This window comes from Rana temporaria, chromosome 3 (assembly GCF_905171775.1).
Source record: "Rana temporaria chromosome 3, aRanTem1.1, whole genome shotgun sequence".
Taxonomy (NCBI): domain Eukaryota; kingdom Metazoa; phylum Chordata; class Amphibia; order Anura; family Ranidae; genus Rana; species Rana temporaria.
In genome coordinates this window covers 226,066,182-226,090,032 of record NC_053491.1, presented here as the reverse complement: position 1 = coordinate 226,090,032, position 23,851 = coordinate 226,066,182, and the positions used below count along the sequence as shown (strand labels likewise).

Genomic DNA, 23,851 nt, shown 5'->3' with positions numbered 1-23,851 from the left:
TACTGTACAGTACATAAAAGAAACAACGTTGCAATATCACTGGCAAATCCAACACCGCACAACCTATAAAAAGGGAACAATTATAAACTCTTCACAGAAACAAATGTAAATGAAAACCCTCATTTAAATGGGTTGGAGAGGTACCATTTCCCCCCCTAAATAGCTTCCTTTACCTCAGTGCAGTCCTCCTTCACTAACCTCATCCTTCCATTTTGCTTTTAAATGTCCTCATTTCTTCTGAGAAATCCTCACTTCCTGTTCTTCTGTCTGTAACTCCACACAGTAATGTGAGGTCTTCTCCCTGTTGTGGAGTGTCGTGCTCACCCCCTCCCTTGGACTACAGGAGAGTCAGGACTGACCACTAGCCAATCAGCGTGTCCCGTCCAATGATTTATGCCCGGAAACCCACCCATATATATATATTTTTTTTCTTTCTGCTATAAAACATATCCAAAGAATAAAATAAAGTTTCTTCATAAATGTTGTCCAAAATGTATTCTGCTACATGTCTTTGTTAAAAAGATCCCAACAAGTGTATATTGATGGGTTTGTGTGAAAGTTATAGCATCTACAATCTATGGTATTTATATTCGAATTTTTGTATTTATTTTTTATACTAGTAATGGTGGTGGTCAGAGCTTCCCCTCATTTCAGATCTACCCCTCAGATCTACAGCAACTGCACTTGTAGTGTAAAGTGAATTTTGCTTTAGTAAATCAACTCCATTATCTCACAAAAGTTATTTTCCCGTATTTTAAATTTGCTGTCCCCTCAAAATAACTCAACATACAGCCATTAAAGAGGAAGTAAACCCTCTACAAAAAAAAAATAATAAATGAAAAAAACCCACCCTGCAAGACAAAGGCATAATGAGCTAGTATGCATAGCATACTAGCTCATTATGAATTACTTACCTGTGATCGAAGCCCCCGCAGTAGTCCTCGTTCCCCTCCTCTGTCGCCACCACCCGGAGTGACTTCTGGGTATGGCGGCGATGTGACTGGCTGGAGCCGCAATGACGTCACCCTGTGACGTGGACGACCCAGCATGCACCAATCGATTCTCTCACAGGGGGGCAGTGCCACTAGGTGGCCCTTGGCTATTTACAATATGTCACTGGAAGTAGGAAGACAGCGGGAGCGTTGTGGCAAGCTTTTTTTTTTTCCCCGGTCCAGTGGTGGCATTGGGATTGACAATAGATCTTCATTGGGAACACTTTGTAATAAAGGACTTTGTTAAAAACTCTTGTACTGTCTTTATTTACGTTTATGCTTTTCTGGTGAATAGGCAGGGCATCTGGGGGTCCCCTTGTTAAAGGGGGCTTCCAGATTTTCTGATAAGTCCCCGCCCGCAGACCCCAGCAACCACAGCCAAGGGTTGTTGGGAAGAGGCTTTTGTCTGCATCAACATGGGGACAAGGTGCTTTGGGGTGGAAGGCAGAGCCCCCCCTGTCCCAAAGCACACTTCATGTTGAGGCCATGTGGCCTGGTATGGTTCAGGAGGAGGGGGAGTTCGCTCATCACCCCCCCCTTTCCTGACCTGCCAGGCTGCATGTTTGGAGTCTGGGGGACCCCACGTCATTTTTTTTTATTCCAGTGGAGAACCTGTTCTGGGGACAGGTGTCTAAGGTCCCTTTCACACTGGTGAACCACATTGGGTATGCCTGTTGATATTTTGACAGGCAGACCTGATGGGAAGGTCAGTGCATTCCTTTTTGAACAGGCTGTGGGTGAGGAGCCATTCTCTTCGTTTTATTCAGATTGAATCAGAAACTGAGCGGACATAAGAAAGGAGATTTCCTCTCACTTCCTGTTGCATTTCTGGACAGGAAATTAAGGAAAGTTTCTCCAACAGGAAGCAGACATCAAAATAAAAACTGGCGGAGGTTTAACCATTTGCACTGCTGGCTTTACATTCACTCTAACATTGTAGCAGCTACGTTTTGTTTTATGGTCTATGTGTGCGTAAAGAACGTTGGTGACAAGGAGAAGTCTCTCATTAGGGGAACGTGTCAGCTTCTCCTGACACAGCCACTTCCTGGGCTGGGTGACGTCACGCGCTGCAGTGTGCCCGGGCGCGGCTCTGATTGGTCGGCCTGGAGGACGTGGCAGCCGGTGAATCTTTCTCAGCTTCCGGTGAGCTTTTCCTGCCGTGCTTGAAGATGGCTGCCGCCTGGTTCCTGCTGTCTCTGGCCGCTTGTTTGGGCCCGGTGTCCGCCTTGTATTTCCACATCGGGGAGACCGAGAAGAAATGCTTCATCGAAGAGATTCCTGACGAGACCATGGTGATAGGTGAGGCACAGGAGGGGCTAGTCATGGAGTATAGCCATTGTCTATGCTAGGGCAGCTGCAGGCGCCCCTCCACCAGGGAGTGGTAACCTGTATGAAGAATAATGTGGAGGCAGCCACTACTGACCTCTCACCGTGGAAGTGATTGGCCCCTGATTCCAGTCACAAGGATGAGGACAGTGATCAGGTATTCTCATACTTGTTCCAGTCTAGGGACCCTGAAGCTCAACTCCTAGGAATTAGACCTAACCAGTCCTAGTAGTGCAATCAAATATTAGTATTATTAGGTGTATTACTTTCCTGATCCTCCCTCCAGCATGCTTGTCTTCTACCTAAAGCTGTGAGCTGTCACATGCAAGGTAGGGCTGTCAGCTTTGCTATGTACATCAGGAGACAAGCATGTGATTGCTGCACTGGATGGATCACCCTTCTGGAGCCAGGTAAGTATTACACCTCACTCCCCCACCCCTAGATTACAGGGGGGCTGCTGCAAGGGTAGATTTTATTCCCAGAGTTCTGTTTTTAAGGTAGTTTTTGACAGGTTCCCCTTCCCCACTTCCGTCGGACCGCAGCGAGGTAAGTCAGAAGTCTGGCCGTTCATTCTTTCCTTGCCACTGGACCAATTGGAATGCGCAGTAGGGAACCGGGTGTGAAGCTAAAAGGCTGCAGGTTCCCTTACCGGCAATGGTGGCAGCTGTACCCAACAGCGAATCCGAACATCGGCTGTGGTGCTGACATCATGGGCACCCTGAACGGGTAAGTGTTCATATATTAAAGGGGTTGTAAAGGTTTGTGTTTTTTGTACTTTAATGCATCCTATGCATTAAAGCGGGGGTTCACCCTAAAACATCTATATACAGTTACATCCAGCATACTGCTGACATCAACAGTATGCTGGATTATTTTTTTCTTTTTCAGCTGTACTTACGTTTTTTTTGTTCTATTCACCCGGCTTCCGGGTTCTCGCTCCCCGGGGAGTAGGCGTTCCTAAGACGAGGCATAGATGATTGACGTGCGGGTAAAGTGCGTCATCGCCTTCCGAAAATCTCCGAGGGGGACTCGGCACTTTACGGCGCCTGCGCAGTCAGCTCTACACGGCAGGCACCGTAAAGAGCCGAGTCCCTGTCGGATATTTTCGGAAGGCGATGACGCACTTTACCCGCACGTCAATCGTCTCCTGGGAGGATCAACCCTCACTCCCAGGAGACATTTCGCAGAGCTCCCCGTCGTGGAAAAGGAGCGACACGCCCACTCCCCGCAAGGAAGAAGAACCGGAAATGCGGCTGAAGACAGGTAAGTGTCCAGACTTAAAAAAAAATGACAACGCTACAAGCCTTTATTAAGGCTGGAGATAGGTTAGGTAAAAAGTTAATTTTGAGGGTGAACCTCCGCTTTAAGGTGAAAAAATACCTGATAATTATGGGCCCCCCTGTTTTACTTACCTGAGCCAGTTCACCTGCTCTCTGTGTCCTCTTCTCTACGGAGTCCTGGTGTTTGGATAGATTGATGGCAGCGCAGCCATTGGCTCCTGCTGCTGTCAATCAAATCCAATGACGCGTGGACCGAGTCATGCACTCGACGTCTATGGGCGCCAAGTGTATGACAAAGGAGCGCGCCCGCAAGGTAACCCCCTCCGGAGAGAGCTTCCCAGAGGGGGTTATCTAATGCGGGATGAGCCGCCATGGGACCCCAGAAGAGGATGTTTGGGGCCACTCTGTGTAAAAACGAACTGCACAGTGGAGGTAAGTATGACATGTTTGTTTATTTAAAAAAAAAAAAAAAAAAACCTGAACCTTTACAATCAGCAGCTGCAGTATTTGTATAATCTTTTTTGTGGGGTGGGCGGACCTCCGCTTTAAAAATAAATGAGCTCACAAGCACCTAATGAAACGTAAGGATGGCATGGGAGAACCTTAGAAAAAAAATCGAATGTCAAAATTAAAAATATAAACTTGGCCTACTTTAAACATTAGATTCAGTAAAAAAAACTCAGCATTTACTTTTATTCACAATTTGTTTCATGTCTGGAGAGTTATTGTTCACCTCAAGGCTGATGCAGAAGTCCACCGTGAAGGTAGAACAACCGGTACTGTAGGCTGACTTGCTTGACTAGTTTCAGGCCTGGCAAGTCTAATTTCTGGTCTGGCTGTTCTGTGCTCCCTGCTACTTACACTGGCCAGTGTACAGAGGTCAGTAAGGTTCCATTCACGCCTGGGCGATGGAATCGCAGCAATTCAGAATTGCAGCATAACACAGGACGCATGCCATTTCTCAATGGAACCCCAAACGCAGTGTGACTGCTGCAATTGGCTCGGCAAAATCATGGGAATGCGTGTCGCCCAAAAAGTCCTGGAACAATTTTGTTTGCACAATTTTTTTGTGATTTGTCGTGAGGCAAAATCGCACCGCATTTAGTGTGCCGTTGAGAAATAACGGCATCGCAAACATGTCACGCGTTTTGACATGATTCTGAATTGCGGGTAAAGAATTGCAGCAATTCCGGCCGTGATCCAATCCGCCCAGGTGTGAATGAAGCTGTAGATGTAGTGATGAATATGTAGATCAGTGTACAAGGGTCTGCAAGGCAGAGGACAGTTTACAGGGGTCATTTGCATGTAGAGCAGTGTACAGGGGTCAAAAATATGTGGGGCAGAATAGAGGTCATGAGTATGTAGGGCAGTGTACATGGATCAGCGAGGACAGAAGGCAAATGTACAGGGGTCAGCAGGGCAGAGGACAGAAGGGGAATGTACAGGCATCAGAAGGGCATAGGCAAGTAGGGCAGTGTACGGGGAGATGATTTCACCCATATGCATGGAAGTAGAGATGATGCATTCCTCTGGCATGCTGTTCTCTGCCAGCCATCCTCTCCCATCCATACCATATAATGTCGCATACATATTCCTAAAATGGATGGGAGAGGATGGCTGGCAGAGATCAACATAGTGCCTTTAGACATGTGGCTTCCCTGCGCCTCGGAAAAGAGGAAGAACACTGATGTACCTGCCTTGCTGAAATAGGGCCAACCTGGTGGGGAATGAGCTCAGATGGCCTCTATCAAAGCCGACAGCTTCCCGGCAAGATGGCTCAGGCAGCTTTAGACTAGTGCCTGAAGCCTCCTGAGCTCAACCCTTCGGTCGACTTGTAGATTGCAACTGATGGGTTGCTGACCCCCACTATAGATTATTGTAGCAGAGGGCAATAAACCATTCCTTCTCAAAGAATGTTGAAAGACTCGCATGTATATCTGTCGCCTCTTTGCAGCTTAAATGTACTTCTATTCAGGGAGAGCACTCACTAAGACCCCTTTCACACTGAGGCGCTTTGCAGGTGCTACAGTGCTAAAAATAGCGCCTGCAAAGCACCGTGAAAGAGCCGCTCCATTCACTCAGTGTGAATATTTGAGGGCTTTCACACTGGAGCGGTGCGCTGGCTGGGCGTCAGAAAAAGTCCTGCCAGCAGCTTCTTTGCAGCAGTGAATACACCGCTTCTAAAGCGCCCCTGCCTATTGAAATCAATGGGCAGCGCTGCCGGCAAAGTGCCGCTGTAGTGGTGCTTTTAACCCTTTTTCGCCCGCTAGCAGGGGTGAAAAGTGCCGCAAAAACAACGGTAAAGCACCGCTAAAAAGAACAGCGTTTTACCGCCGATGCCCGGGCACTGTGAGTGAGAAAGCACTCTAAATGTAATTACAGGGCATTTTATCATATAACCTCTTCATTGGTGATGCTTGCCAAACCACCATCCCAGTGCAGGAGGTCGTGGGCCACATGTGAGCCCCGGGCAGAGGTTGGTTACCCATGGATTAGAGGCAGCAGAAGCTCATCAGCGGGTGCTGGCCAATGGATGTCCACCAGCACCCGCTGATCGGTGAGAGGCAGGACTGAGCTCTGCATATGTAAATCATGCAAAGCTTCATCCTGTCAGCTGGGATGTGCTGGATTTTATTTCCCTGCAACCAGCACATCCCTTAGTAAACACAGCACACTGTACACCAAAACACTGGTTAGGCAAACATTTGACCCTCTGTCCTAGATGTTTAACCCTCCTTTCTAGCCTGTCATTAGTTCAGTGACAGGGCATAATTTTGGTACTGATCACTGTATTGGTGTCACTGGTTCCCTGAACGTGTAAGATTGTCTGCTGCAAAATTGCATATCATTACTAGCAAAAAATTGAAATTCCAGTAAATATCGCACAGTTTGTAGACGTAACTTTTGCACGAACCAATCAATATATGCTTATTGGGATTTTTCTTTATCCAAAAATATGTAGAAGAATACATATTTGCCTAAATTTATGAAGAAATTCAATAATTCATTTTTTTGGATATTGTAGCATTTTGAAATATGTTTGTCTTCTTTCATTTATAACGCAAAAAATAAACTCAGTGGTGATCAAATATCACCAAAAGAAAGCTCTGTGGGGAAACAATGACATACATTTAATTTGGGTACAGGTTTGCATGACCATGCAATTGTCAAAGTGAAGCAGTGCCGCATCGCAAACATGGCCTGGTCATGAAGGGGGGTAAATCTTCCATAGGTCAAGTGGTTAAACACCTCATATAATATTTGTTCATAGGGATACGCGTTTTATATTTTTCTTTTGGCAAACATGACAGAGAAAGTAAGGCCAATTGCTCCTAAAGTCACATCTATGAACTATTGGTGTGTGTGTGTGTGTGTGTGTGTGTGTGTGTGTGTGTGTGTGTTTTTTCTTCTCATTACAAGCCTATTGGGTTGATTTTACTAAAAGCAAATAGACTGTGCAGTTGCTAGAGCTTGGTGAATGAGGTAAAGCTTCACATTGCAAAGAATACCCAATCACGTGCAAGGAAATTTAAAAAACAGCATTTTTGCTTGTACATGATTGCACAATGGAAGTCAGAAAAGCTTCTGCTCATTTACTAAGCTCTTGAGCAACAGCTCTTGCAGAGTGCAACTGCAGGTTGCAATGTGCACAGTTTATTTGCCTTTAGTAAATCAACCCATATGTTTCCATGTACACATAGGCTTTTACCAGAGTTTAGAGGCAGTGAAATGCTCCTCTGCTGAACCCAGGAGAATGGAGTTCAGTAGAGAAGCTTTTGACAAAGACAAGTAAAACCTTGGTTTAAGAGTAACTTTGTTTGAGAGCGTTTTGCAAGACAAGCTATTTTTTTTCCCATAAATTTTGACTTGATATACAAGTAGTGTCATGTCACATACATGATTTTTAAAAGAGGAGAGGAGCCTCTAAGTGTAGCAATATGGTTACATTTAATGAAGGTACAACATTTAGCAACTTATTGCTACACTTAGAGGCGCCTCTCTTCTCTTTTATACCCTGTAGCTCCTGCTGGATTTTACTTTGAATCCTTGTTGAGGCTTCCATTTGTGGATGGACATTTTATGGTTACACAACTTATCACATTGCTATAATCTTCATATGGACTATAAACTGAAGGACTTATGAATAAATGGTTGTGGAACAAATCATTTTGAGTTTCCATTATTTCTTATGGGAAAATTTGCTTTGATATACAAGTGCTTTGGATTACAAGCATATTTCTGGAACAAATGCTCGCCAAGGTTTATTTAAATTGAATAAATGTAAAGGCTTGCCAATGAAACTCCCAAACGCTGCTAAACTAGTTGGGAGAAAATCTGTGTTAAAAACTCATCTAAACTGCGTTTTTCAGACAGGAGAAAACGTTTACAATAAAACGGTGTGCATGGTGTCTAATCATGGCGGAGCATCATAAATCAATACATTTTTGGAACTACAGTAAAACCTTGGCGAGAATTATTTGTTCCAGTAACATGCTTGTAATCCAAAGCACTTGTATATCAAAGCAAATTTCCCCATAAGAAATAATGGCAACTCGGATGATTTGTTCCACAGCCATTTATTCATAGGTCCTTCCGTTTATAGTCCATATGAAGATTATAGCAATGTGATAGGTTGTGTAACCATAAAAGGTCCATCCACACATGGAAGCCTCCATAGGGGGATTAGAAGCTAACTCCAGCAGGAGCTTCAGATTATAAAAGAGAAGAGAGGTGCCTCTAAGAGTACCAATGTTGTTACATTTAATGAAGGTGCAACATTTAGGTACTCAAATGGTTGATTAAAAGAGGCACATCTAAATATGCAGGCATTTGTCGTAAAGCTGTCCACCTAGATCATCCTCTGCCCTGCCGGCTTGTGACCGGGAAGACTACCCTGCAGTACACTTGGTGGCGCCTCTCTTCTCTTTTATACCCTGTTGTGACATGATGCTACTTGTATATCAAGTCAAAATGTATTGTGTACATTTAGCTTGTCTTGCCAAACGCTCTCAAACCAAGGTTTTACTGTACTTTTTTATTCCTTTCTATAAAGAATGATCAGATTTCTTTGGCGTTTCATCAATGGGACCCAAATTTCAGGATGTTTGTCATGATTCATTGTGTGTGTGTGTGTGTGTGTGTGTGTGTTTGTTTTTTTCTTAACCAGAATATAGTTAAATGTATTTAAAGGATTATAAGGGAAGAGTGAGTTGTAACTACTGCTGATTGATCATTGAGGTGACGGCTACAGGGACATGTGTGATGAGTTTCCATTCTTGTTTGCGACGAGTCATAGGATTACAAAAGTAGCCTGTGTCCAGAAAGAGTCCCAAGAGATCAGGTATAGGACTTGATAATTGTTTGGGGCCTGACCACCAGGTGTGGATAAGGTTCCTGTATAATCTGCATCCCCGGGGGGGGGGGGATTGGACGCAGTCGGGCTTAAATTTGACTTCTACTTCCATAGTATACAGTAGACAGTTGCGCAAAAACTACACTTTCCACCATCCCAATCCTCCTGTTACTCACGGTTGAGCCAACCCCGTCACCATTTTCACCTAGGCAAAATTGGTGTCTTGTTTTTTTTTTTTACTCCCCCTGCATCCTCTAGGGATACGAACTTCCTGTATCCCAGGAGGCTGCAGGCTTCCCCACAGTGCAGGAGAATGCATCAGGCCCTGCATCATCGTGGGGGATGCCTGCAAGAACTATAAAGAGAAAGAGGAAGATGGTGACCTGGAACAGGGACTGGAGTAGGAAATCGCTCGTAGAGAAGAGCGCAACGCTGGAACCACTGACCTTGTAAGTATATTTCTGTAGCATTAAAATAACAGCAAAGGGTAAAGGACACATGAAATGTTATCTTTATTTTATGTACAGTGGGGAAAAAAAAGTATTTAGTCTGCCACCAATTGTGCAAGTTCTCCCACTTAAAAAGATGAGAGGCCTGTAATTGTCATCATAGGTATACCTCAACTATGAGATACAAAATGTGGAAACAAATCCAGACAATCACATTGTCTGATTTGGAAAGAATTTATTTGCAAATTATGGTGGAAAATAAGTATTTGGTCTCTACAAACAAGCACGATTTCTGTCTCACAGACCTGTATCTTCTTCTTTAGAGGCTCCTTTGTCCTCCACTTATTACCTGTATTCATGGCACATGTTTGAACTTGTTATCAGTATAAAAGACACCTGTCCACAACCTCAAACAGTTACACTCCAAACTCCACTATGGTGAAGACCAAAGAGCTGTCGAAGGACACCAGAAACAAAATTGTAGACCTGCACCAGGCTGGGGAGACTGAATCTGCAATAGGCAAGCAGCTTGGTGTGACGGAATCAACTGTGGGAGCAATAATTAGAAAATGAAAGACATAAAAGACCACTGATAATCTCACTCGATCTGGGGCTCCACGCAAGATCTCACCCCGTGGGGTCAAAATGATCACAAGAACGGTGATCAAAAATCCCAGAAACACATGGGGGGAACTAGTGAATGACCTGCAGAGAGCTGGGACCAACGTAACAAAGGCTACCATCAGTAACACACTACGCCACCAGGGACTCAGATCCTGCAGTGCCAGACGTGTCCCCTGCTTAAGCCAGTACATGTCCGGGCCCGTCTGAGGTTTGCTAGAGAGCATTTGGATGATCCAGAAGAGGATTGGGAGAATGTCATATGGTCAGATGAAACCAAAGTAGAACTGTTTGGTAGAAACACAACTCGTCGTGTTTGGAGGAGAGAGAATGCTGAGTTGCAACCAAAGAACACCATGCCTACTGTGAAGCATGGGGGTGGCAACATCATGCTTTGGGACCATTTCTCTGCAAAGGGAACAGGACGACTGATCCATGTACATGAAAGAATTAATGGGGCCATGTATTGTGAGATTTTAAATTGCAAACCTCCCATCAGCAAGGGCATTGAAGATGAAACGTGGCTGGGTCTTTCAGCATGACAATGATCCCAAACACACCGCCCGGGCAACGGAGTGGCTTCGCAAGAAGCATTTCAAGGTCCTGGAGCCTCTAGCCAGTCTCCAGATCGCAACCACATAGAAAACCTTTGGAGGGAGTTGAAAGGTCCGTGTTGCCCAGCGACAGCCCCAAAACATCACTGCTCTAGAGGAGATCTGCATGGCGGAATGGGCCAACATACGCAGCAACAGTGTGCGACAGCGTTGTGAAGACTTGCAGAAATGGATGGTGACCCTATAATCCATCCGTCTGACGAATCGGATGAAAACGGACAGGCGGTGTGTGTGTGTGTGTGTGTGTGTGTATATGTACTCTATATCTTCCCGATCTGTGTAGAGGAGAGCGGGGCTTTGGCAGGTCTGTCAAAGTGAGTGAGCGGAGATGGACCTGTGTTTTCCTTTCAACAGCTAGTAGATGCCCCCTACTTATTCTTATTTGGTAGTGAAATACATGTTTAAACTTTATTGTGCTATTATAGGCTGGGAATGGAATTGTGTTGGTGATTTAGGAAAGGCCAGCAGAGGGTGCCAAAGAGATTGTGTGGCACTGCATAGGAAAGGGAAATGATTGGGAGCCTGCCAATCGGTCAAGGGAATGAGAATTTTAAGGCAAGCAAAGTTCCGAGGAAAGCAAACATTTAGGTGGGTAAACATCCCTCCCTCACTTTTTTCATCAATGGGGGGGTTGGGGGGGAAATTGACATTCAGGTAGCTTCTGATTTTCAGCAGAAGACAAAAGAAATATGTTCCATATACATTGCTAGTACAGTGTTTTGCATGCTTAGATGTTGTATTTTAGAAGACAGTCGAGAATACTTCTAGGGCTGATTGCTCATTTTGGTAATAATGTCAACTGTCCCAAATCATCTTTTTAAGACCGCTACTTAAAGCGGACCTTCAGTAATTTTTTTCAACTTTCCTTGACTTTGGATAGTAAAACTTTTCTGTCAGTAAATATCTTTGCCAGGAAGGGGGGGGGGGGGGTGAGTCATAAGAGGACCAATGAAAGCTGCAGGGATGCAGAGCTGGAGGTGCGTCTGTGTAAATCCAGGAAGTGAACAAGGCAGCAGCTTCAGCTGCCCACAGTTAAAATGGTTGTAGCCAGACTCCGTGGAGGGAGATTTCTGCAGAATATTAGGAAGTACATAATGACAGTATATATAAAATAATATGCAAAGTGGTTGGAGGGAAGCTTCAGAATGGCAAAGATGTTTTTATTACAAATTATGTGAGCAGGCTACAATTCCTCTTTAAGATGATTGGCTTTGCTTTTGACAGTAGCCACAAACGTTAGTATTTGGTCTTATCTGTCTGTAAATAACAGGTGCATGATTGTGACTTAAAGTATACATACAGCAAACGGTCTCTTTATGTCAATGCAGGTAATTACCGCACCCAGCTGTATGACAAGCAGAGGGAAGAGTATATGCCCGCCACTCCTGGACTTGGCATGTTAGTAGAGGTGAAGGATCCTGATGATAAGGTGAGTACATCATTCCAAACTAGTTTTTGAGTTGTTGCTATAACAATGTCCTTTCTGATTCATGACCAATGCTTCCATTCTAGGTCATTCTGTCTCGTCAGTATGGTTCAGAGGGGCGCTTCATCTTTACTTCCCACACTCCAGGAGAGCATCAGATATGCCTGCATTCTAATTCTACCAAATTTTCCTTATTTGCTGGGGGTATGCTGGTGAGTATTGGGACCTCTGTAATGGACGCAATAACTAATGCAAGGTTTTACAAATTATTGTAGATTTTAAAAACCAGTTGGTCCAAGAAGAAAGTCAAGAAACATTGGTTTAGTTTGTTAATGATAGAAAAAAGGTTCCAAAGTTATGTCTGTAAATTTTCTACTGCACATTAAAGCTTGGGATTATTAACCACTTGCCGCCCGCCAATGACACATTGACGTCGGCAAAGTGGTTGTAGAATCCTGACTGGACGTCATATGACGTCCTCAGGATTCTAAGCCGCTGCGCGCCCCCGGGGGCGCGCATCGCGGCGATCGTTGTTGCGGGGTGTCAGTCTGACACCCCGCAACACCGATCTCGGTAGAGTCTCTCACGGAGACTCTTTACCGCGTGATCAGCCGTGTCCAACCACGGCTGATCACGATGTAAACAGGAAGAGCCGTCGATGGCTCTTCCTCACTCGCGTCTAACAGACGCGAGTAGAGGAGAGCCGATCGGCGGCTCTCCTGACCGGGGGGGTTCGCGCTGATTGTTTATCAGCGCAGCCCCCCCTCGGATCGCCACATGGACCACCAGGGAAGCCCACCCTGGACCACCAGGGTAGGGCAAAAAAAAAAAAAAAAAGTCTCAAAAAAAAAAAGTAAAAAAAAAATAAACCCATTAAAAATAAAAAAAAGATGCCAATCAGTGCCCACAAATGGGCACTGACTGGCAACATAGGAAAAATAAGTGCCGCCCCACAGTGTTCATCAGTGCCACCCACAGTGTCCATCAGTGCCACCCCACAGTGCCCATCCATGCCCAGTGCCCACCTATCAGTGCCCATCTGTGCCAACCATAAGTATCCATCAGTGCCGCCTATGTGTGCCCATCAGTGCCGCCTATGTGTGCCCATCAGTGCCGCCTATGTGTGCCCATCAGTGCCGCCTATGTGTGCCCATCAGTGCCGCCTATGTGTGCCCATCAGTGCCGCCTATGTGTGCCCATCAGTGCCGCCTATGTGTGCCCATCAGTGCCGCCTATGTGTGCCCATCAGTGCCGCCTATGTGTGCCCATCAGTGCCGCCTATGTGTGCCCATCAGTGCCGCCTATGTGTGCCCATCAGTGCCGCCTATGTGTGCCCATCAGTGCCGCCTATGTGTGCCCATCAGTGCCGCCTACCAGCGCCCGTCAGTGCCGCCTACCAGCGCCCGTCAGTGCCACCTTATCTGTGCCCATCAGTGCCGCCTACCAGCGCCCGTCAGTGCCACCTTATCTGTGCCCGTCAGTGCCACCTTATCTGTGCCCGTCAGTGCCACCTTATCTGTGCCCGTCAGTGCCACCTTATCTGTGCCCGTCAGTGCCACCTTATCTGTGCCCGTCAGTGCCACCTTATCTGTGCCCGTCAGTGCCACCTTATCTGTGCCCGTCAGTGCCACCTTATCTGTGCCCGTCAGTGCCACCTTATCTGTGCCCGTCAGTGCTACCTCATCGATGTCCATCAGTGCCATCTCATCAGTGCCGCCATATCGGTGCCCGTAATTGAAAGAGAAAACGTACTTATTTACAAAAAAATTAACAGAAAAAAATAAAAACGTAATTTTTTTTCTAAATTTTCAGTCTTTTTTTAGTTGTTGCGCAAAAAAAAAAAATCGCAGAGGTGATCAAATACCACCAAAAGAAAGCTCTATTTGTGGGGAAAAAAAGACGCCAATTTTGTTTGGGTACAGTGTAGCATGACCGCGCAATTGCCATTCAAAGTGCGACTCTGCTGAAAGCTGAAAATTGGCTTGGGCGGGAAGGTGTATACGTGCCCTGTATGGAAGTGGTTAAAGTGTGTTACCCTAAAAAAAAAAAAAACACACAGATCTTGTGCTGTGTAATTTTGCCCCTCCGATCACCTAAAAAAATAAACCTGACTGATCCTGCCTGGCTATGCCCTTCCCCAGTAAAACTGACCAGGGTTTATCATGGCTGCTGAGCCCTGACATCATTGTCAGTTTACGTGTCTCACTCATCATCTAAAGCTCTCTGGCCTCTTCTCTTTTTTTTTTTCTTTTTCTTACCACAGTCATGTGACTGAACAACATATAAATCTTTAATTGTGTTTTGACTGCTGGCCAGTGGTTCTTGAGTTTATATGTTTACTTGGCTTCATTTGTGTCCTTGAAGCCACCTTTTTACCTATGTGGCATATTTCAGCACTTTCTGAAATGTGTGTTTTTTTTTTTTTCTCTCTACAGAGGGTTCACCTTGACATCCAGGTTGGGGAGCATACCAATGATTATGCCCAGATTGCTGCCAAGGACAAACTAAGCGAGCTACAACTACGTGTGCGTCAACTGATAGAGCAAGTGGAACAGATTCAAAAGGAGCAAAATTACCAAAGAGTAAGGAAATAAGTGTCTGTTTCTGTGTTTTGTTTTTTTGTCTTTTCCCCTCAGTATGACCTTGTCAGATGATTTAATGTGATATAACACTTGGTAAATACATCTCTTAAACCCTGTGCAGATAGGATCAGCATCTTGCTGCTGTTTATCCAAAATTATCGAGGGGGGAAAAATTTGGTTTGTAGATTGCTAAAGCATTAACAAAAATCGGTGGTATTGATTGGTATCAAATAAGGTATCTAGGAATGTTCAACTAATGACAGGTCTTGTAGAACCATAGGCTAAAGACAGGGACAGTTCACAACGAAGTACGAGATAAAAAAAGATGGAAGAAAAAGGAGCTACTACCCCAGGTTATGTAGAAATCCTCCTGAGCTGTCCAGTGCAGGATGTGTAGTCGCTCAGCTGTCAATGAAGTAAATGGGTAGAAGCACACAACTTCTTGCATGCTCTATAACCACTTAAGGACCGGAAGAACTTCCCCCTTAATAACCATGCCATTTTTTGTGATTGGGCACTGCATAGCTTTAACTGACAATGGCGCGGTCGTGCAACGCTGTGCCCAAACAAAATTGTGTGTTTTTTTTTTTTTGTTTTTTTTTTTCTTTTTTTTTTCTTCCACAAATGGAGCTTTCTTTTGGTGGTATTTGATCACCTCTGCGGTTTTTATTTTTTTAAGCTATAAACAACAAATGTTATACTATTATATCCCCATAAAATATTCTTCAGTTTCGGCTATATCTATCTCATATATTCATCTTTTATGGAGTTACAATAAATTTGGACTTGTTAAAGACCATGTAAGATATTGCGGAGTGTACCCATAGGGCGCACAGACCCGGTGCATTAAAAGTAATCATTTTCATAAAAATCAAAGTATTGAACTCGCAAGCGTCACTGTGTGTGTGTGTGTGTGTGTGTGAGAGATATAACATATACCCAAACACAGACCTGCATGCCAGAGCAGTGGTATAGGCTCAGTTTCTAATACAACACAGAGGGCTGACTGAAGATGAAAGGCAGCATCAATGCGGCTCAGTAGCAAACAGCATCCACTTTAGGTGTCGGGAGTTGTAAGGCAATGCAGGATCTTGCAAAGCATTGCACCTGTGATTAGTGTAATGTGGGTGCAATCTCTGGCTCCTGCAGGCTCTTCCTACAGCTCTGTGCCTGTACCGACCGTTTCAGAGCTGCATGAAGAGTGAGTGAACTACGAGTGTGCTGATTAGCATGCTCTTGGCCCATTGAGAACTAGAAGCTATCTTCCGGGGTGGAAGACAGTACTTGTAGTTTCTTCATTCACAAATCCCTGTGAATGGCTGTTGGGGCGGAGGGTAGGGGGAAGGAGATTGGTGACGTCTCTCCACTGCATGGGCGGGAGTTCCGTTGGCCTCGGTATTGCCACATTTCTACAGTGAGGTGTGTGCGTGTGTGTGCGCATGCCTCTTCTGTATTAAAAATCCTGCCCTTTTGCCCATTTAAAAAAAAAAAAAAAAAAAGATGAAGTAAAATAAGTTACAAAATGGCTTAAAGGCCATGTTTTGCGTTCTGTTTCTTGATGTAAATGGTAATCTTCAGTATGGGGGGGGGGGGGGGAGTGCGTGTGTGTCTTTTTTACCAAAGACATGTAGCAGAATACATTTTGGCCTGAATGTAATCAATTTTTTTTTATTGGATTAGTTTTATAGCAGAAAGTAAAAAATACAATTTTATAATAAATATATTTTGGGCCCTTTTTTGTATAGTAAAACAATTAAAATCCAGTGGTGATCACATACTACCAAAAAGATCGATTTGTGTGAAAAAATATACATTTTGTTTGCGTACAGTATTTTATGACCGCACAATTGCCAGTTAAAGTAGTGAAGTGCCACATTGCCAAAAAAATGGTCTGGTCATGAAGGGGGGTAAAAATCTTCCAGTGGTTAATTCTGTTACTTGAAAATGACAAGACCAATGGCATACAAATGCTCCATCCAGCCTGTCTATTTTTTATTTTCTTTATCGTACATCACGGGACACAGAGCGGCATATTCATTACTATATGGGTTATATGGAGTACCTTCAGGTGTTGACACTGGCAATCTCAAACAGGAAATGCCCCTCCCTATATAACCCCCTCCCATAGGAGGAGTACCTCAGTTTTTACGCCAGTGTCTTAGGTGTTAGTCATGGTTTAGCTTGCCTCCGCATCCTTGGGATTAGGTGAGCTACCGGTTCTGTCCAAAAAAGCCTCAGCGCTAAAGTGGTCAGTAACCGGACCCCAAACCCTTGGGGTATAGCCCATAATGCTTTTCTTTTTAGAGAGCTGGACCCTGGGCCCAGAACTTAGAAACCTTTGGGTGCCTAATGTTTTCTGTTGCCAGGGTGCTATATGGGCCCAGGACAGTGGATCCTTCATAGGAACCCAGGGCCTGAAGGTCTAGACATCCCCACGGAGATGGGGGAAGATTGGGCCTCTTGCTTGGCAAAGTCCTGCGGCATGGAGCAGGTAAGTGAGGGGAAAACTTGCGGAACTTGGTTCTTAGCAGGTTTTTTTCTGGGGGGTCACAGGGGACATGCCTAAAGTTATGCACTGCATCTGGCAAACTAGTCACATATCATAAAGATAGGATGGCTCTATATGTATTATTCCCCATAAGATGTGACCTCCCTTGTAGTGTTGGAAAAGCATTGAGTGGGGCCTGTGTGATATAAAAGTATATATGTGTGTCAGAGAGCTGTGCTTACCTGCAAGCCTCCAGGCGATGCTCCATTCAGTCTTCCTCCTCAGTGGCTTAAGGAAGGGGCGGCCCTTCCTTGTTTGTTCCATTCAATACTTTGGAACTGGGGAAGAAAGACCAGAGCGGCAGCACGGGGCGCCGAGGACACACAGTGGCCAGAAAGGATATTGCAGTCTTCAGAAGACTGTTTTTCAAGCCTAGAAATAGGCTGTTTCTTTTCCATCTCATAGTTTTTCTTTGCAATACTACTCAGGGGGACAGAATGTTTTTTCTTTCCTGGATTTGAAACAAAAACGAAAAAAAAAAAAAAGAAAAGTCATCTAGGGGAGAGGAAGCATTTTTTTATCCCCCAAACAGGTGTTTGGGCAATTAACTTTTATAGTTCCAAATACCAATAGGTAGCAGGTGTACCTCGGTATTGTACCATGGCATCCGGGTCAGAGGGTACAAGAGGTGGGGATTCCCCCAGAGAGTCTGAGGTCTCGGACAAAGTTATGCCGCTGCTTTCCCCACAGGGAGCCTTGGGGCCATCGGGATCTGGGGCTGGAGCTGGCGCGGGTCAGTCCAACCCTAAGATGGTCACGGACAAGGTATTACTCACCTCTTTAAGAGAGATGGAGAAAAGAATGGGAAAAATGATAGCCACAGCTATGCGGGGCAGTAAACGGATTAGATCTCCGTCGCCCGAGCGCGGACCCTCAGAAGAGGAGGTCCTTTCCTCATGGGAATTGGACGACCTCTTGGACAAGGACCAAGTAGGTTCAGGGATCGAAGATCCGGATACAGAGGAGTCTGGAGCAGTCTCCCAAGGGGAGAGCTGGTGGATTCAAGCCTTAACGGACTTGGTCCATAATGCATTCAACTTGCCAGTACCAGATCTCCAGGTATCTACGGTTTCAGCTTTGGGCTCACTGAGGGCGCCTCAAAGCAATGCAGTATTTCCGATCCACCCTCTACTAGAGGGAGTTTTGTTCCAAGATTGGAACAAGCCAGATAAAATCTTCTTACCACCTAAAAGATTCTCTGCCCTATATCCTATGGAAGATAAATTTTCCAAGAAATGGGCTACTCCTACAGTGGACGCAGCCATCTCATGTATTAACAAATCATTAACATGCCCTGTAGAAAACATACAGGTATTCAAGGATCCAGTTGATAAACGCTTGGAAGCACTACTTAAGAACTCCTTCACTACTGCAGGGGCAGTAGTACAGCCAGCCGTGGCTGCGATTGGGGTTGCTCAAGCATTATCGGATCAAGTTAAGCAGATGCTTAAACTTATTCCTGCCCAGCAGGCAGAAGAATTTTCGGATGTCCCTAGGGCCATATGTTTTACAGTAGACGCAATTAAGGATTCTATCCAGCAAGCGTCACGTTTATCGTTATCCCTTATCCATATGAGAAGACTCTTATGGTTAAAAAGCTGGGAGGCCGAGCCCCCATGCAAGAAGCTCCTGGTAGGGTTCCCCTTCCATGGAGGACGACTCTTCGGAGAAGACCTAGATAAATACATTCAAACCATTTCAAATGGCAAAAGTACTCTCTTGCCAACTAAGAGGAAGTTTCAGGGGCCTGCGTTTAAACGACAGTACTCCCCTGGGCAGGGGCCCTCTAATGCCAAACAGTATCGACGGCCTCCTGCGAAAGCAAACTTCGGCTTCAACAGCAAATCACAAGGACAGGCTGCTAGAGGCAGAAAGCAGTGGGTTCGCAAACCAGCAAAACCAGCCCCCAAGCCGACCTTATGAAGGGACGCCCCCACCCACGAAGGTGGGGGGAAGGCTGCGACTCTTTTCAGAGGTTTGGGAAGCCAGCATTCCCGACGAGTGGGTACGGTCTTCCGTGGCCACGGGCTACAAATTAGATTTCCTAAGGTTTCCTCCTCTTCATTTCCAGGAGTCGAGGATTCCAAACGATCCGGAGAAAGGAGCCGCATTAATGTCGGCATTAAATCATCTACTTTCCCAGGAAGTAATAGTAGAGGTACCAGTCCTGGAACAGGGGCTAGGTTTCTACTCCAACCTATTCATCATCCCGAAGTCCAATGGAGATGTCAGGCCAATTTTGGACCTAAAGATGGTAAATACATACCTAAAGATCCGCTCATTTCGGATGGAATCCGTGCGGTCAGCAGCTACCACACTCCAAAAGGACGACTTCATGGCGTCCATAGACATAAAGGATGCCTACCTTCATCTTCCAATTTATCAGCCACATCAAAAATATCTACGCTTCATGGTGGCTTCGCGTCACTTCCAATTCGTGGCGCTTCCCTTCGGGTTGGCTACGGCCCCCCGGGTGTTCACGAAGGTCCTAGCTCCAATCCTAGCCAAACTAAGGATCCAAGGGGTCACGATCCTAGCATACCTGGACGACCTCCTAGTCATAGATCACTCGTCTCCCGGCTTGGAGCGAGCAGTGGCCCTCACGGTCCAATACCTCGAAGTTCGGCTGGGTCCTAAATCGAGAAAAGTCAGCTTTCCTGCCCACAAGGCAGTTGGAATATCTCGGCATGAGATTAGACACAGAACAACAAAGAGTGTTTCTACCTCTGAGGAAGGTCAAAGCCATCAAGGAATTAATCCTACTGGTTCTAAGCAAGAAGGAACCGACTATTCGCCTATGTATGAGGTTACTAGGCAAGATGGTGGCCACATTCGAGGCGGTACCATACGCCCAGAGCCACACTCGCATCCTGCAGGCAGCCATCCTGTCAGCATGGAGCAGAAGGCCACAGGCCTTGGATATCCCGTTGCCGCTCTCATCAAGAGTCCGACAAAGTCTGTGTTGGTGGTTAGACCCTCAGAATCTACTGAAGGGGAAGTCTTTCAGCCCAGTGGCTTGGAAGATAGTGACCACAGACGCCAGCCTGATGGGCTGGGGAGCAATTTTGGATGGTTGCACTCGCCAAGGTACTTGGGCAACGCCAGAGAAGCAGTTGCCCATCAACATCTTGGAGCTCAGAGCTGCTCGACTAGCCCTCAGGGCTTGGACGTCAAAATTGCAGGGGTTCCCGGTGAGAATTCAATCAGACAATGCCACGGCCGTGGCATACATAAATCACCAAGGGGGAACCAGGAGTCAAGCCGCTCAGAGAGAGGTGAGCTTGATTCTCCTATGGGCAGAGGCTCATGTGCCCTGCATATCGGCAATATTCATTCCAGGAGTGGACAACTTTCAGGCGGACTTCTTAAGCCGCCAGACTCTGTTGCCGGGGGAATGGTCTCTGCATCCACAAATCTTTCAAGCACTCTGCCAAAGATGGGGAGTGCCGGACGTGGATATCATGGCATCGAGACTCAACAAGAAGCTAGACAGGTTCATGTCCCGCTCAAGGGATCCGATGGCCTGCGGAACCGATGCGTTGGTTTGCCCTTGGCATCGGTTCAAACTTCTTTATGCGTTTCCCCCGCTCCAGTTACTACCCCGCCTGCTGCGCAGGATCCGGGTGGAGCACATACCAGTCATCCTGGTAGCTCCAGCATGGCCCAGAAGGGCATGGTACTCACTAATCTTAAGGATGGTAGTGGGAGACCCTTGGACTCTTCCTCTACGGCCAGACCTGCTATCGCAAGGTCCGATCCTCCACCCTGCCTTACGGCATCTAAATTTGACGGCCTGGAAGCTGAATCCCTGATTCTCAGGGGTAGAGGTCTGTCTCAGAAAGTAATCTCTACCCTAATCAGAGCCAGGAAACCGGTCTCTAGGGTGATTTATTACAGGGTCTGGAAGGCCTATGTAGGCTGGTGTGAGTCCAAGCGATGGCTTTCTCGCAAATTTACCATCGATAGAGTATTAAGTTTTCTCCAGCTAGGAGTGGATAAAGGATTGGCATTAAGCACAATCAAAGGACAGATTTCTGCTCTGTCAGTGTGGTTTCAGCGGCCGCTGGCCACCCACTCGCTGGTTAAGACCTTCCTTCAAGGGGTCTTACGTATTAAACCTCCAGTTAAATCCCCGCTTTGCCCGTGGGATTTAAACCTTGTTCTGTCAAGTTTACAGAAACAACCGTTTGAGCCGTTGGCTGAAATTCCTTTGGTTTTACTGACAAGAAAGTTAGTATTTTTGGTCGCCATAGTTTCCGCAAGAAGAGTATCGGAACTGGCGGCCTTATCCTGTAAGGAACCATATCTTATTTCTCATAAGGACAGGGTCGTTCTCCGCCCTCATCCTTCCTTCCTACCGAAGGTGGTATCCAGTTTTCATTTGAACCAGGATTTGGTATTACCATCCTTCTTCCCTAAACCTACTTCCAGAAAGGAAGGGTTGCTGCATACCTTGGATATCGTCAGGGCCATGAAGGCCTATCTTAAAGCTACAAAGAAGATCCGGAAAACAGATGTGCTGTTCATATTACCGGATGGGCCCATGAAGGGGCAGGCAGCTGCAAAGTCCACCATTTCTAGGTGGATTAAGCAATTAATCACTCAGGCCTACGGCTTGAAAGGGTTGCCTCCTCCAGTATCATTAAAGGCTCATTCTACTAGGGCCATGGGCGCCTCCTGGGCAGCACACCACCAGATCTCTATGGCTCAGGTTTGCAAGGCGGCAACCTGGTCTTCTGTCCACACGTTTACAAAATTCTACCAGTTGGACGTAAGAAGGAAGTCTGATACAGCCTTTGGGCAGGCAGTGCTGCAGGCTGCAGTTTGAGACCCTCGGATTCCGGGGGCTCCTCTTTTTTGAGTTAAATTTAAAATTTAAGATTATTTTTCTCAACTAAGTTGGATTTATTATGATTTGAGTATTTCTCTAAATTAAATCCTTTTGTCTTGGAGATGTTCTCCCTCCCCTCATTGTGAGCATTGCTTTGGGACATCCCATATAGTAATGAATATGCCGCTCTGTGTCCCGTGATGTACGATAAAGAAAAAGGGATTTTTAATACAGCTTACCTGTAAAATCCTTTTCTTGGAGTACATCACGGGACACAGAGCTCCCACCCCTCTTTTTGGGGACCATTTTGGGAGGCATACTGCTTGCTACAAAACTGAGGTACTCCTCCTATGGGAGGGGGTTATATAGGGAGGGGCATTTCCTGTTTGAGATTGCCAGTGTCAACACCTGAAGGTACTCCATATAACCCATATAGTAATGAATATGCCGCTCTGTGTCCCGTGATGTACTCCAAGAAAAGGATTTTACAGGTAAGCTGTATTAAAAATCCCTTTTTTTTTGTCTTGAGTATAGATCCCTGTTTGTCCCAAGCATGTTTTGAATCTACTTACGGTTGACTAACTAGCTCTACTGGATTGATATGCCAAGCATCAAAGGGCAGTTGCTGTCGTGAGTCGATCATCTATATGTGGATTCAAACATGCATGGGACAGACCTAGATCTATACTTGGACAAAAAAGTAAAAAAAAAGGAAGAACTTCATGTGCACCATTTGGTCTGTTTTTCTGCCACACTGTTTCTATAAGTAAAGCTTTCAGTCTTTCTCTGTTTCTAACCTCTTTATTCATTTTCCCATTTAGTGGCGGGAGGAAAGGTTCCGTCAGACCAGTGAAAGCACCAACCAGCGTGTTCTGTGGTGGTCTATTGCCCAGACTCTGATACTCGTGGCCATTGGAATTTGGCAGATGAGGCATCTTAAAAGTTTCTTTGAAGCAAAGAAACTGGTGTAAGCTACTCAAAGAAAGCAGGTATTGTTGTGCCAGAAATGATGGACCCCACCACATCCAGCTTTGCTTCCTGCACCTCTAAAATCTGCTGGATAGAACTGTTACAAGGTGACTTTAGCACGTGGGACCAGGACATTCTGCTTGGAAACTGTCACATTTTGCTCCAAGCATTGACAGAATTTTGGAACCTTTTTTTAAAAATCTAAAATGAGATTTGTTTTGTTCATCGATCGTATTCAGAGATTACATTTTTGTTACCATATTTTTTTTTTTTTTTTTTTAACAGGCCATGAACAGATTACAAAAGTTACTGAAATAAACTTGATTACCCCCCCCCCCCCCCTTTTGTTCTGCTTCATTTGATCAGGGAAAGTCAATTTTATTATTGCCTATATGATTGAATTTATGGTGAATTGGTCTTTGGGTTAATTTTTATCTGCTTTTAAACTTGACTGGGGGATATGGATTTTTTTTTTTTTTTTTTTTGGGATCGCTACCTGATTTAGGTTTGCACTGCTTTGGAGGAAATGGCCATGGCATCTGATGGGTTGAATCAGTTCACTGGAAGATAAACATGTTTAGTGAAGGAAAGAGCTACAGTTCCCAGAAAGCAACCTGGCTGCTGCTTCTAAACCAGAATGAGAATTTTTTTTTGGATCAATCACACTTGCCAAAATACAATATACCACCTACAGCTATTCTCAGAGACTCTCAATATCGGCTCCCTATTGTGTTCAGGGATTTAGGCCACTGGGATTCTGGTGTATATGGATCCTGCAGTTACTGATTTTGAATGTCTGATATTTTTCATGTTTTGCTTTAAATAAAAACAAATATTCCTCCACCATGACTTGCTTGTAC

At 45.4% G+C, this 23,851-nt stretch overlaps 1 protein-coding gene across 1 annotated transcript; it reads left to right on the top strand.

Annotated features, from left to right (window-relative positions):
• Positions 1–2,110: 2,110 nt before the first annotated feature.
• On the top strand, positions 2,111–23,840 carry TMED9 (transmembrane p24 trafficking protein 9). Its single transcript, XM_040344380.1, has 5 exons — positions 2,111–2,291; positions 11,964–12,064; positions 12,148–12,273; positions 14,497–14,643; positions 22,844–23,840. The coding sequence occupies exons 1-5, from the start codon at positions 2,162–2,164 to the stop codon at positions 22,991–22,993; spliced, it is 654 nt and encodes a 217-aa protein (XP_040200314.1). The 5' UTR covers positions 2,111–2,161; the 3' UTR covers positions 22,994–23,840.
• The last annotated feature ends 11 nt before the right edge of the window (positions 23,841–23,851 follow it).